Raw genomic sequence first — 13,171 nt, 5'->3', positions numbered from 1 at the left:
AATGTCTGTGTAAGCTTCTTTCTAATCTCTGACCTACGTGTGTGCGTGAGAGATCCAGGCAAACCAGCTAAAGATGAAAGAACTGAGCCGTGACTTTATCTTCTGCACCAGAGACAAGAGTTTGCAAATTGGGTTTAAAGAAATATTATGGCATGCTTAAAGCAACCCCCCAAAATTAATACTCTCCAGGGCTCAGTGGTTATAAGCCCTACTGCAGAGGGCTATTTATTTGTGATGGGGATGCTGAGGCAGGGTCTCTCTATGTAGCCCCGGCTGTTCTAGAGCTCTTTATGACTTTGAACTCATAGAAATCCATCTGACTGCTTCCTGAATAGTGGGATTAAAATTATCCAGGTAAATAATTTTTTAAATGCATACTCTAGAGGACTATAACAGAATAAATACACCACCTGTAAAACATGTTAGTCTAGAATGTGTTTAGAATGGAACCTAAACTAACTTTTTAAAAACCAGAAAAATATAATCCAGTCTGGAGAAAAAGGATTTATATAAAACTAAGTTTGTATATTAGAATTACATCAAGACCAACCTGGTCTATATAGTGAGGTCCAAGACAGCCAGTGAACCCTGGAGAAGGAAAGAGAGGTTATTACAGCCACCCAACAAAGTGAAGGAAAATGTTTGTATTGAATGAAAATAAAGGAAATTTCAGCCTTAAAAATAGAAACAAAAGGCCGGGCGGTGGTGGCGCACGCCTTTAATCCCAGCACTCGGGAGGCAGAGGCAGGCGGATCTCTGTGAGTTCGAGGCCAGCCTGGGCTACCAAGTGAGTTCCAGGAAAGGCGCAAAGCTACACAGAGAAACCCTGTCTCGAAAAACCAAAAAAAAAAAAAAAAGAAAGAAACAAAAATAGCCTAGAGGAAACCCTAGAATATCTGAAGTTTGTAATTCATTAAGTGGCCTTAATAGCAAAGTGAAGATGATGGAGGGAGGGATCTGTGAATTTGATGATAAACAGGGAATTACACAACCTGAAGAACAAGGGAGAAAAAATACCACCAGAAATTCAAGGATCTGTGGAATAACCAAAATATTAAACAATAGGATTCCCACAGCAGACCAGAGAAGAGCTTTTTGAAGACAAAGTGATCACAGGTTTCCTAGTCTATGAAACACACGCACACACACACACTGGCCAAAGCAGCTCAGCAGTCACCTACTAGGGTAAGTCCAAAGACAACCTTGGAATGGAACAGGTGTTGGGGGCCTCGAGACCACTCCCAGACTGACTGAGAGGACTCAGTGGGTTCAGAAACGGGTAATATTACTGTGACAGTTGATTGCTGCAAAAGGACACACAGAGGAAGATGCCATAGGTGAGCTTCCAGCTGTCAACACACTCATGCAGGAAGTACTGGACTCTTCCACAACTATCAAAGCACAGAGTTGCCATCTAGGAATGCTTGTTAAGTCCTTGGTATCCAGGATGACAAGCAATGCCCATGTGACTGCTACATGACTACTCAGACTCCAGCATCGCCACCAAGCCAAAACAGGCATTTGCCATACATAAATCACCTTATTAGACTACACTTAATCTGATCACTGTGAAAGAGCATAGGCCTGAGGGAGACTTGTAAAATGTAAACAAAAAAAGTTCATCAGGAGATATTTTATTCTTCTCTCTTGCCTCCACCTCCCAAGTGCTGGGATGTGCCACCACGCTCAGCTTTAACCCAGATTTCTGTATTAAGTAATGAAAGACAAAAAATAAAATCAAGGGGCTGGAGAAGTGGCTCAGCAGTTAAGAGCCCTGGTTGTTCCTGTAGAGGATGGCCTCTGTGGGTGCTGCACATAATGTGGTACACATACATACACATAAATACTCTTATACATGAAATAAAAACAAGTCTTTAATAATAAAAGTGTTTTTTTAGATGTGAGATTAAGGGGATTTGTTATGGACAATCTAGACTACAAAAATGCTAAAGGAAGTTTTCCAGAAAGAAAAATGACATCAGTCTCATCAAACAACAAAGGCAAAAGAATCGAGAATTCGAGGCCAAGACTGTCAGACTGGTAAGCCTGACAACTTGAGTTCAGTCCCCCTGAACCCACATGATAAGAAGAGAGAACCAACTCCTACAAGTTGTCCTCTGTCTTTTATGCATGACAGTGAGCTCAATCCCAACCTGTGCTACATCATGAAACCCTATTTGGGGGGTGGGGGGAATGGACTAGAGATAGATGGTTCATTAACTAAGAGTTCTTGCTGATCTTATAGAAGACCCAAGTTTAGTTCCCAGTACCCATGTCAGGCAAAGCATAACAGCCTGTAAGTCGAACTCCAGAGGGATCCAACTCTGGCCTCCACAGGTAACCTGCACTCACTTGGAGCACACACATAGAAAGTACACTTATAAATAACTCTAAAAGGAAAAAAATAGAGCATAAAAGAAGGAAGGAATCCATCCTACAGAATCTATAAAACAACCACTAGCACTGATAAATGAATTTAACAAAATTACAGGAAAGACACTGGTTAATGTTCAAAATGTAAGTAATAAAGCATATGTCTAGTGTGCACAAGGCCCTGGGTTTGATCCCCAGAACTACAATAAAATACTCAGGGGCTGGACAGATGAGTCAGCAATCACCTATGACTCCAGCTCCAAGAGGTCCAGTGCTCTAAAGACTATGAAGAGGGATAGGGAGTTGCAAACCAGGAAGAGCTACTGGACTCTGCCAACCCCCCATACAAAAACACTTCCTCTTAAAATCATATTTAACTCAAAAGGGCTGGAGAGATGACTTGGTGGCTTAGAATACTTGTTGCAAAAGACCAAGGTTTGATACCCAGCACCCACATGTTTTTTAATTAACCAATATTTTTAAGACGTGCTAGAAAGCCTGGCAGTGGTGGCACATACTTTTAATCTTAGCACTCGGGAGGCAGAGGCAGGCAGGTCTCTGAGTTCAAGACCAGCCTGGGCTACACACAGAGAAATCTTGTCTCAAGACACAGAGTAGGAACTGGGAAGATGGCTCAGCAGATGAGAATACTGCCTGCTGTCCACTTTATACTTTTTATTTATTTTGGTAAGAGTTCGTGGCAGGTAGCTGGAGAGGTAGCTTAGTGGTCAAGAGCATGCACTGCGCTTGCAGAAACCCAAGTTCAGTCCCAGCACCCACATTGGGTGACTCACAACCACCTGTAACTGTGGCTTCACCAGCCACTTGGATTCATGTACACACACACACACACACTTTAAAATTGTAGGTAATTTAAAAAAAAAAAAAAAGATTTAGGGCTAGGCATGGTGGCACACACCTTTAATCCCAGCACTTAGGAGTCAGAGACAGGTGGATCTCTGAGTTTGGGGCCAGCCTGTGGTGATATCCTGTCTCAAAAACAAGCAGAAAACCTGTGTGTGTCTGTGTGTTTTGTACACACGAGTGCAGGTACCTGCAAAGGTCAGGAAAGGGCACCAGAACCTCTGGGCTTGTGAGCCACTGCATGTCGGTGCTAGGAACTGAAATTCAGTCCTCTGCAAAAGCCGCACTTCTAATGGCTAAACCATCTCTTTCACCATAGCTCTCCACTCTTACTGGCTGTCACCTGTGGAGTGGGGAGTGGTGGACATGTTTAGCTTCTGGAGCTTCTCTTAGGTTCTAGTCTCTAGTCCTCTCATGTGGTAGCTTACTGCAGTGACTAGCCTATCCTAATCACAGGATCTTTTCATATTTGAGGACAGGAGGGCATTCTGTACAGGACATGTAAACCAAGTGACAAGTCTTAGGTGGTGTCTTAGCATGTTGCCCACCAGTCCTAACATCACATGGTATGCAAAGTTAATTGAAAATCAATCAGTAAATATAAGAACTTAAAAAAAAAATCTTACAAGGCCAGGGTGGTGGCATGTACCTAAGGTTAGGTAAGAGGACTGAGTTCAGCCCGGGCTGAATAGCAAGGCTCTGTTTGAAAGGGAGAGAAGAAAAGAGTATCTCCATGGTTTAGGACTAGGGAAAGGGTTCTTAGGTCATTGGGTGCACTATAGTCAAAATAAGTTAGTTAGACTTTATCAAAATTAATTTTTGCGTAATGAAAGGCATTACTAGTAAGCACTGCTTTGAGAAAATACTTGCCATAGTATATCAATTAGACTATCAGAAACTGGACTGTACAGATTAATGGCACTTCCCAAAAGAACTTGACACAAATGACTGGTAAGACAGTGTAAATGTGTCCAACACTCAATCTCACACAATTTAAACAGTTACCACCATCTGTGGGAGGCCAGCTCCCATCTTTTCTGGGGTTCCTATGAGGAGGGGAGAGGGATAAGAAATATTAGAGATCTAGATGACGAGAGGAAAAAGAGAAACACAGGATAGCTTCGGGAGGACCTGGGTCAATACCCAATGGCCTTTTCCATTTATTCAAAAGGGCTTTTTAACAATGCCAAGGGGCGGGGCAAAAGACCTCCCTCTTGCTAGATCAAAGCACCCTGCACCGCCAAGTGTAGACCCTTCCAAACACCTGGTAACCACGCCCGTGGTCCAATCATCCCCTTATGCAGCCCTGCTGGGTAAAACAAGCTCAGATTCTTGGACTCTGAGTAATTTGGGCCTCCACAACTATCCATACATTTTATTTTTAGTTTATTTTTGGTTTTTCAAGACAGGGTTTCACTGTGTAGCTTTGCTACTATCCATACATTTTAATGGTTAAATTTAAAGACAGTCCCCAGTGAAGGTGAGGTGGTAGAGCAATGAGTCTCATGGACTGTGGCTGAGAGTGTAAGGAAAGTTGGGCAGATTCTTAAAAAAACAATACCCATTTGCCCTGTGAACTAGCAGCTCTACTGCAGAAGAGTAAAAACTCCTTCACAAAGATTTTTCTTCACGGCAGTGTTAGTAATAATGTCGTGAAGCTGGAAATAGTAATTTATCAGTAAGGGGACAAATGTCCCTTGACATAGTTGTGTGTGGGTCATGGGACAACTTGTGGAGTCAGTCGTCTACTTCTGTCATGTGGGTCCCAGGGATGGAACCCAAGTCTGCCAGACTTGGCAGCACGTGGTCTTAGCTGCTGAGCCGTCTCGACAGCCGGACATGGCTGGTTTTTTTGGTGCTTGCATCAATATAAACAAATCTCAGAAATTATGCTCCGTGAAAAGGGCAGCATAAAATAATGTGAACTATGTCAGTTACATCTGTGTGGGCCTGTAGAGTAAAAGAACTGGAGCAGAGTGGAGAGACGGTGGGGTTAGTCTGCTGAACTAACAGAAAAAGTTGGTTTGGCTCACAGTTGACTGGGTTGCTCTCGGGCCTGTGGCATCACCCATTGTAGGGCAAATGTGCTGAAGCAGAGCTGCCAGCTTTACGGCCAGGACACAGGAGAAGAAAGCTGTCCCACAGTCTCCTCAATACGCCATAACCCAAGACCTCCTAGGCCTCACCTCCCTGTTAGAGCTGCCTCATAACCAGTGGGCTTTGGGGTGGGGGGATCCAAACTCCACAATGAGAAAGGTACATTAGGGAAAGTGTGGTCTTTTTTTCTATACACTGATGGAATTGAAAAGATGTCCATATTGTACATATACTTGGTGACTATGTTATAAACTTTTGACCCTAGCATGGTTAAAGGCAAGTGCCTGTCATTGAGCATTCCACAGGCTTTCTTTCTGTTGTTTTGACTTTCTTGGAATGCACTCTGTAAACAAAGCTGGCCTCAAACTCAGAGATCTGCCTGCCTCTGCCACCACGCCTGGCTAGCATACCTCTTTATTAATGACCAGTGTTCCCTTTTGTAGTCAAAGCCTGTCTTTAGCCAGGCAGGTAGCAAAGGACTGTGATCCCAGCACTCAGGGAACTGAGGAAGGTCACTAGTTGGTGTCCCTACTCTATAAACTAGTCAACCAACCTAGCCACCCAGCCTGACTTTCCCCCACCTGAATTTTCTTAGATGTATTGAATGTTGGCAGGTTAAAACAAAAAACTGCAAAGAAAATAAAACATGTAAATTCTGAACTGTTCTTTAAAAATGAAGTTAAGAGTTGGAGTTTTGTCAGTTTTACTTCTTTTTCAGAATAAGCATTTTCTACACTTAATGCTTGGGTGGAGCTGGGCAGCGGTGGTGGCGCACACCTTTAATCCCAGCACTCGGGAGGCAGAGCCAGGCGATCTCCTTGAGTTTGAGGCCAGCCTGGTCTACAGAGTGAGTTCCAGGACAGGCTCCAAAGCTACAGAGAAACCCTCACTCTAAAAACGAAAACAAAAAAATAACAACAACAACAAAAAAGAATGCTTGGGTGATAGGTAGCACATGCCTTTGGTCCCAGCATTCGGGAGGCAGAGACAGGCAGATCTCTGAATTTGAGGACAGCCTGGTTTACAGAGTAAATTCTAGGACTACTCAGAAAATTCTGCTTGGGAGAATAGATTAAATTCTGTTGACCCTTGGGGATAATAGGTTAAAATCAAACTGAGCTTAAAATCAAACTCTTTGCCTAAATTTGGTAATACAGCAAATAAATGGATTGGGAAATCAGCAAGGGTCACAGCTGCTGCTCCCGACTGAAATTTGTGGAGGGGCGGCTTCCATCTCGTGAGACTGCCACGAGCCACGGCAGCTCCCTCTTTTGGTGTATTATAGTTACTGCAGCTAGCATCCTTTAATCTCTTTAGCAAGAGATAGAAAACTTTTTTTTTCTTTTTTCAATAATAATAAAAATAATGCCTTGGGCCTGGTGTGGGTTCCAGGAGTTGCTCCCTTGTGGCACTGTGCGCTTTCTGTTCGCGTGGCTTCTCGAGGCTACTGCAATAACGGCCGCCTTAGCAGAGGTCTCCAGGACGGACCAATGCGGCGGGTGGTGCCTGGGCAGCATGCGATGGGAAACTGCTGCTGGACGCCGAGCTTCCGGCTACTCTGCCAGGAAGGGGGCCTGATGCAGACAGGAGGCGGCAGTACAGGATCCAGGTGTTTTAGAGCATGCCCGAGAGGTGAGCGCTTAACTGCAGAGTTTACACATCTTCTCTCTTTTATTTATTTATTTATTTATTTATTTATTTATTTATTGTTTTGGTTTTGTTTTGTTTTTCGAGACAAGGTTTCTCTATGTAGCTTTGGATCCCGGCCTGGCCTCAAACTCACAGAGATCCGCTTGCCTCTCTGCCTCCCGAGTGCTGGGATTAAAGGCGTGCGCCACCACCGCCCGGCCTCACATCTACTCTTTTTGTTTGTTTGTTTGTTTGTTTTTCGAGACAGGGTTTCTCTGTGTAGCTTTGCGCCTTTCCTGGATCTCGCTCTGTAGACCAGGCTGGCCTCGAACTCACAAAGATCTGCCTGGCTCTGCCTCCCGAGTGCTGGGATTAAAGGCGTGCGCCACCACCGCCAGGCTTCACATCTACTCTTAAGTGATGGCTGGAGAGAGACCAGAAGCAGCCATAGGCTACTTACTGAGGAAGAAATAGTTGATTTGTGAGAGAGGCATTATGAGTCGATTACTGCAAAACAGACCTTGGTCAGAATATCCAGAGTTAACTTCACAGGAAGAGTTAAAATGAAAAGCAGCAGCTTGGTATGGCCCAGCTTGGAGCAGCCAAGGCAGCAAAACAGAGAAAGCACTTGGGGCAGGAAAGGTGCACATGCCATGTACCCCCTAGCAGTTAGAGTTTGGATGTTGTTTGAGAAACAGCGCCAGTGTGGGTCTCACCAGATACACAGTATTGATACCAAGTAATCAAAGCAGCTGACCAAAACTAGGTCAACTAATGACCATGTATCTTTCAGTGAGACCAGAAGATGGAGGAGGAATAACTAGGATGCTTCGCATGAGGCAGCCTTCAAAACAGAAATACATTCTCTAGGCAGTGCTTAGGTATAGCACTGACCCAGGCAGGCTCTCATGATCTCTGTGGGCAAGAGAGGAAGGACTTTGTTAGTGCTGAGATGGGTAACAGTGGCAATTCTGAGTATTGCAGGTTTGTGAATCCTGTTTAGAACTGTCAGATTCTAGTATCAAACAGTCTGAAACAGATGAACAGATTAGATTGGAAATTTTTGTGACCCTGCTTAGCAGTTCTGACTTAGTGTTGTTAAAAATGGACTAGCAGCACCCACATTAATCCCAGCACTCAGGAGACAGAGGCAGGGAGGATCTCTGTGAGTTCAAAGCCAGCCTGGTCTACAGAGCAAGTTAATATCAGTTTATATAATTTGTGGCAGGCAGCTTTTCTTTTCCCTAAGTTTATGAACCAATATATGAGGCCAAGGAATGCCATTGACATGACTCAGCAGATAAAGGCCAAGCCGGACCTGAGTTCATGCCCAGAACCCACATGGTTGAAGGAGAACACCAACCCCTGAAAGTGTCTGATATCACACATGCACACACGCACACTAAATGAATGCATGAATGAATGTAAAATAAAAAGCCAGAAATACAAAATGTTCCCTGATTGCTCCCCGACTTTGCTGAGGATTGAACATGGGTTTCTGTAGGCACACTCACCTGGGCTTTCCTTAGTATATTTTCTTTTTTGTCTAGCAGCAGCAACAGTGCAGTGTCCTGAAAAGGGAAGTCCAGATGGGATCTAGATCTCGTAGAGATAAATAGGACACTTTAATGTGAATAGACATTAAGTCATGCTGTTGTTTGCATGTCAGTATCATTGAAGCTGCAGTTTTATTAGAAATCACTAGAGTTGTTTGTTGTCTGGCCGAATTTCCTGTGCTAATGCTGGTTTTAAGTTGTATGTTGCACATGAGATAAATGTTTTGTTTTTGTTTTGGCTCAAGCTACTGTAGTTGTTGGTGATTTTTGTTTTTAGATTTACTTTTTTATGTGTGTGTGTGTGTGTGTGTGCGCGCGCGCTATGTGTACACAAGTGCCTGTTGAGGCTAGAAGAGGGCATCAAATCCCCTGGAGCTGGAGATACAGCTGTGAGCTGCTTGCTATCAGTGCTGAGAATTGAACTCTGGTCCCTTAAAAGAATAGCAATCACTCTTAACCACTGAGCCCCATTTGCTTTTTGTTTATAATGAATTTTCTGAAGGAATGGTAACTGCTCAAGGATTGTGAATAAGTCCATTTTTATATTTAAACATTTTTTTAAAAGTAGTATGGCCACTGTATTAGTCAGGGATTGCTAGAGAAACAGAACTTATAGAATGAAAAAAATATGTGTGAGTATACACACACACACACACACACACACACACACACACACACACACACACACGAAGGGGATTTATTAAAATGACTTACCTGCTCTGGTTCAGCTAGTCTAACATCAGCTATCTGCCAACAGAAGATCTAAGAATCCAGTAGTTGTTCAGTCCATTAGGCTGGACGTCTTAGCTAGACTTCAGAGTCCATCAGAATCTCAAAAAAGTAAGTTTTAATGCCAGTGAAGGAATAGACTTGCCAGCGAGAGGGAGAACAGGCAAAGATCTAAAGTTTTTTTTCTTCCATGTCCTTTATATAGGCTGCTAACAGAACATGTGGCCCAGATTAAAGGTAGATCTTCCCATCTCAAAAAATCCATATTAAAAGTGAGTCTTCCCACTTCAAATGAAAAAAATCCTTCATAAGTGTACCCAGCTACTTGGATTTTAAGTTGATGTAGTCAAACTGACAAACAAGAATGGCCATCACAGCCATATTATAAAAGACTTGGGAAGTAGGGAGGAATCGCTTATAATTCACCAGCAACATAAATATTCTCAGGACAGAGGCTCTGCATCAGAAACAGAGAAAAATAACTAATGAGACTAGAGATGGCTCAGTAGTTAAGAGCACTGGCTGCTCTTCTAGAGGACAAGGGGTTTGATTCCCAGCACCCACGTGGCAGCTCACAACTGTCTGTAACTCCAGTTCCCATGAGATCCAGTGTTGTCTTCTGGCTTCCATGGAAACTGCACACACCAACAGTACATAGCACAGATTACACACGAAAAAAAAAATCTTTAAATAAAATTTGTTGTTTTATTTTGTTTTTCAAGACAAGGTTTCTCTGTGTAGCCCTGGAACTCACTCTGAAGACCAGGCCTACCATGAACTCAGATCTGCCTGCCTCTGCCTCCCGAGTGCTGGGATTAACAACATGCACCACCACGCCTAGCTCTAAGTATAAGTTTTTTAAAGATATTTCGTTAAAAATTCCTTTCCAACCCCTCAATATTAATTTTATATCCTGTTAGCAACAGTACAAAAAAGGAAACAAATCTTTATTGCTCTGTAGCAAACTTTTGCTCATCAGTTTTCCATCGTAAGTGTGCTGAGACTGGCAGCCCATTAAGTAATCGTAGCTAACATTAGGCACTAGCTACCTGCTCAGCAGTGCGCTGGTGTTTCCACATTCACCCATTCAGTCCTGCAGCATCCCTGTAAGGACGTTACTGTATTTTACAATGAGAACCCAACATACAGAAGTTCTGCATCTTGTCCCAAATTACCCAGCTAATCAATGGCAAAGGTTGCAAACCCACGTGCTTCAGAATCTGTTTGTACATTATCAGCTAAAGAAAGACGAATGATGAATTCCTTTGTGACATTTCACTCATATATGTAATGTATTTTGGTCAGATTCACACCCTATTACCCCCTCTGGTCTCCTTTCCCATCCCTTGAAAGAGATATACCTGGTGGTACAGGCCTTGTAATCACAGCTATTCAAGAAGCTAGGTCAGCAAGATGCTCAGAACCCCAAGGCCAGCCTCAAAAATAAAAAGTGAGAAATGTGGGAAGGGGAGATGTAGCTCAGTTGATAGAGTGCCTGCCTAGCACACAGGAAGTCCCTAGTTTGATCCTTAGCACCACATATTACAGGTAATTTGTGTGTGCCTCTAATTTCAGCTGGCTCAGGATGTGGAAATAACCTTGAACTCCTGACCCTTCTGCTTCACCCTCAAGGTCTGGGATTGCAGGTGTACACCACCGTACGTAGCTAATTTTCTATTTTAAAGCAGTGGGAACAAATGGATAAAAATAAAAATACATTTATGGAAACAAAACCACTGCAGGTTCTTGCTGGTCTCTGGTCGTAACCTGAGCACCCAGTCTAACGGCTTCACATATTAAACCTTAACAGCTGCCCTGTTTCTCACATCTTTCCTCATATTTTTCTTCCTCCTAACTACCAGAGATTCAGAGAGGTAAGAGTTTCAAAAGGTCTTGCCAGTCCCCTTGCTGCTGTGCTGAGAAAGCTTAGTCTCCACTTGGCATATTCCCATGTGAGGGCCAAGATCAGGAAGTGAATGGCAGTTGTGGTCACACTGGCTCTTGGTTATGACTGGGCCTGTCATAGATTTGAAGAGCCTGTTTGGGGAGAAATAAAGCTTTAAGGGCATACAGTGTGTAGGGCAGGAAATGACCGCAGGCTGGGGCCTGAATGATGCAAAGGAACACGCTGTGAGGTTTGATGTATAAAATCATGTATTGATGTCCTTTATCTGCTATCTGTCTTTCCATCAGTAAATCCTCTTGACCTAGACCCTAACTCCAATGATTATTTTAAGGCTGAACCCAGGGCCTCTCTGTACTGCTGTGCACTTTATATTCTGCATAACTGTAGGTGGCACTAGTCACGTGTGTAATCATTGTAGGTCTGACTGCCTTGTATGACAGCTTTCCAGCAGATGGCAGTAAAGTCCATGAGGACACAGTGGCCTTTTCCAACTTGTGCAGTGTGGAAGTCTATTTGTTTTTCTTTCTTTGTAAAAACTTTTATATATTATTTTATTTATATGAGTGCTTTGCCTGCATGTATATATGTGCACCGTGTCTGTGCCTGGTGCCCATTGAGGCCAGGAGAGGGCATTAGATCCCCTGGAACTTCAGTTCCAGGCAATTGTGAGCTACCCTGTGAATTCTGGGAACTGAACTCGGGTCCTCTGGAAGATCAAGCAGCCATGCTTTTAACCTCCAGCCCCCTGTTGTTTATATTTTACACTAGTTTTTAAGAACATCGATGAGTTATTTTGTAGAATATTTCTCCAGTTGCATTTGTCTGGTTATTTTCTCTTTAAATACAAGCTATGTATTTGAGGCTGGAATTCTACAGAAGCAGTATCGTGTCCTTCTCTGATGTGTCATATCCAGGAGCATGTGTCATCTGGTTGTTCTGCTGGTGGTGACATGGAGCCTCTCTGCATTTTGTGTTGAAGCTACACTTAACAGACATGTAAAGTTTAACATTTGTGTGTGCCTGAACTCTGACTGTAGGAATTATCCTACTTAGTACTAGCTTTCTTAAGTAGGTCTGGCTCTGTTCATTTTTCTTGTATAGTCTTACTTCAGTCATGTGCACCTGAGCAGCACCCATTTTCTCCCTGATTTGCGAAACCACTGCAGCTGTTCCCACCAGGAATCACAGAGCCTCCCCTTCCCAGTAAAGTGAGTGAAGTTATTCCACGTAGGTCATAATGCATTCTACCTGCACTGGCCTTATGTTCTCCTGGGAACAGCTTTGGGGAGAAGATTCCATTTTCTTCACTTTACAGTGAAGGATGGCTTAGAAGGCAGACAAGTCAGGCGGTGGTGGCGCACACCTTTAATCCCAGCACTCGGGAGGCAGAGCCAGACAGATCTCTGTGAGTTCAAGGCCAGCCTAGTCTACAGAGCAAGTTCCAGGACAGGCTCTAAAGCTACACAGAGAAACCCTGTCTCAGAAAAAAATAAAATAAAATAAAGGTTAAAATAACACTGGTAGAAATTACTAAGACTCCGATCTGTCCAACTCTGGATGCCTCATCCATCTTTATAAGGCCAGACTAGGCAATTTAGCAAGACCCTGTCTCAAGGAAAAAAAAAAAAAGTATGGCCAGGTGTGTGTCACAGGCATTCAATCCCAGCTCTTAGTTCAGGGGCTCAAGATTGGGGTACAAAAAATAACCCAAAATAGCAAAACCAAAAATAAAGAGGTTCCAGAATACTAAGGAGCTAGATGGCTCAGTCAGTAAAGTGCTGGGCCTGAGTTTAATCCCTAGAATCCACATTAGGGTAAGAAGGAGAGGAGGAGGGTGCTGGGGTGTAGCAGTGCTGTTTATAATCCCAGTGCTGGGGAAGGAGAGTAGAGACAGGTGGATTCCTGGGTCTCAGCATAACCTGATTAGCAAGCTCCAGAACAGTGAGGGACCCTGTTTTTTGTTGTCATTTTGTTTTTTGTTGTTGTTTGGTTTTTTGTTTTGTTTTTTGAGACAAGG

General features: G+C 43.4%; 1 protein-coding gene across 4 annotated transcripts in view; it reads left to right on the top strand.

Annotated features, from left to right (window-relative positions):
* Rtn3 (reticulon 3) overlaps positions 1–13,171 on the top strand; it is a 56,866-nt gene that overhangs the window by 33,556 nt on the left and 10,139 nt on the right. The window contains exon 1 of one of the 4 annotated variants that reach the window (XM_006980751.4): positions 6,780–6,966. The exons of the other annotated variants lie outside the window; for them this stretch is intronic. Within the exon in view, the coding sequence (XP_006980813.2) occupies positions 6,825–6,966 (142 nt within the window). The 5' untranslated portion in view covers positions 6,780–6,824. Of the gene's footprint in view, positions 1–6,779; positions 6,967–13,171 lie in introns of those variants that run through there. 4 annotated transcript variants of the gene reach the window in all.

The sequence above is a fragment of the Peromyscus maniculatus genome, chromosome 1, assembly GCF_049852395.1.
Source record: "Peromyscus maniculatus bairdii isolate BWxNUB_F1_BW_parent chromosome 1, HU_Pman_BW_mat_3.1, whole genome shotgun sequence".
In the NCBI taxonomy this organism is placed as follows: Eukaryota; Metazoa; Chordata; class Mammalia; order Rodentia; family Cricetidae; genus Peromyscus; species Peromyscus maniculatus.
Note: the sequence above shows the minus strand (reverse complement) of the source record. Positions and strands in the feature narration are given on the sequence as shown.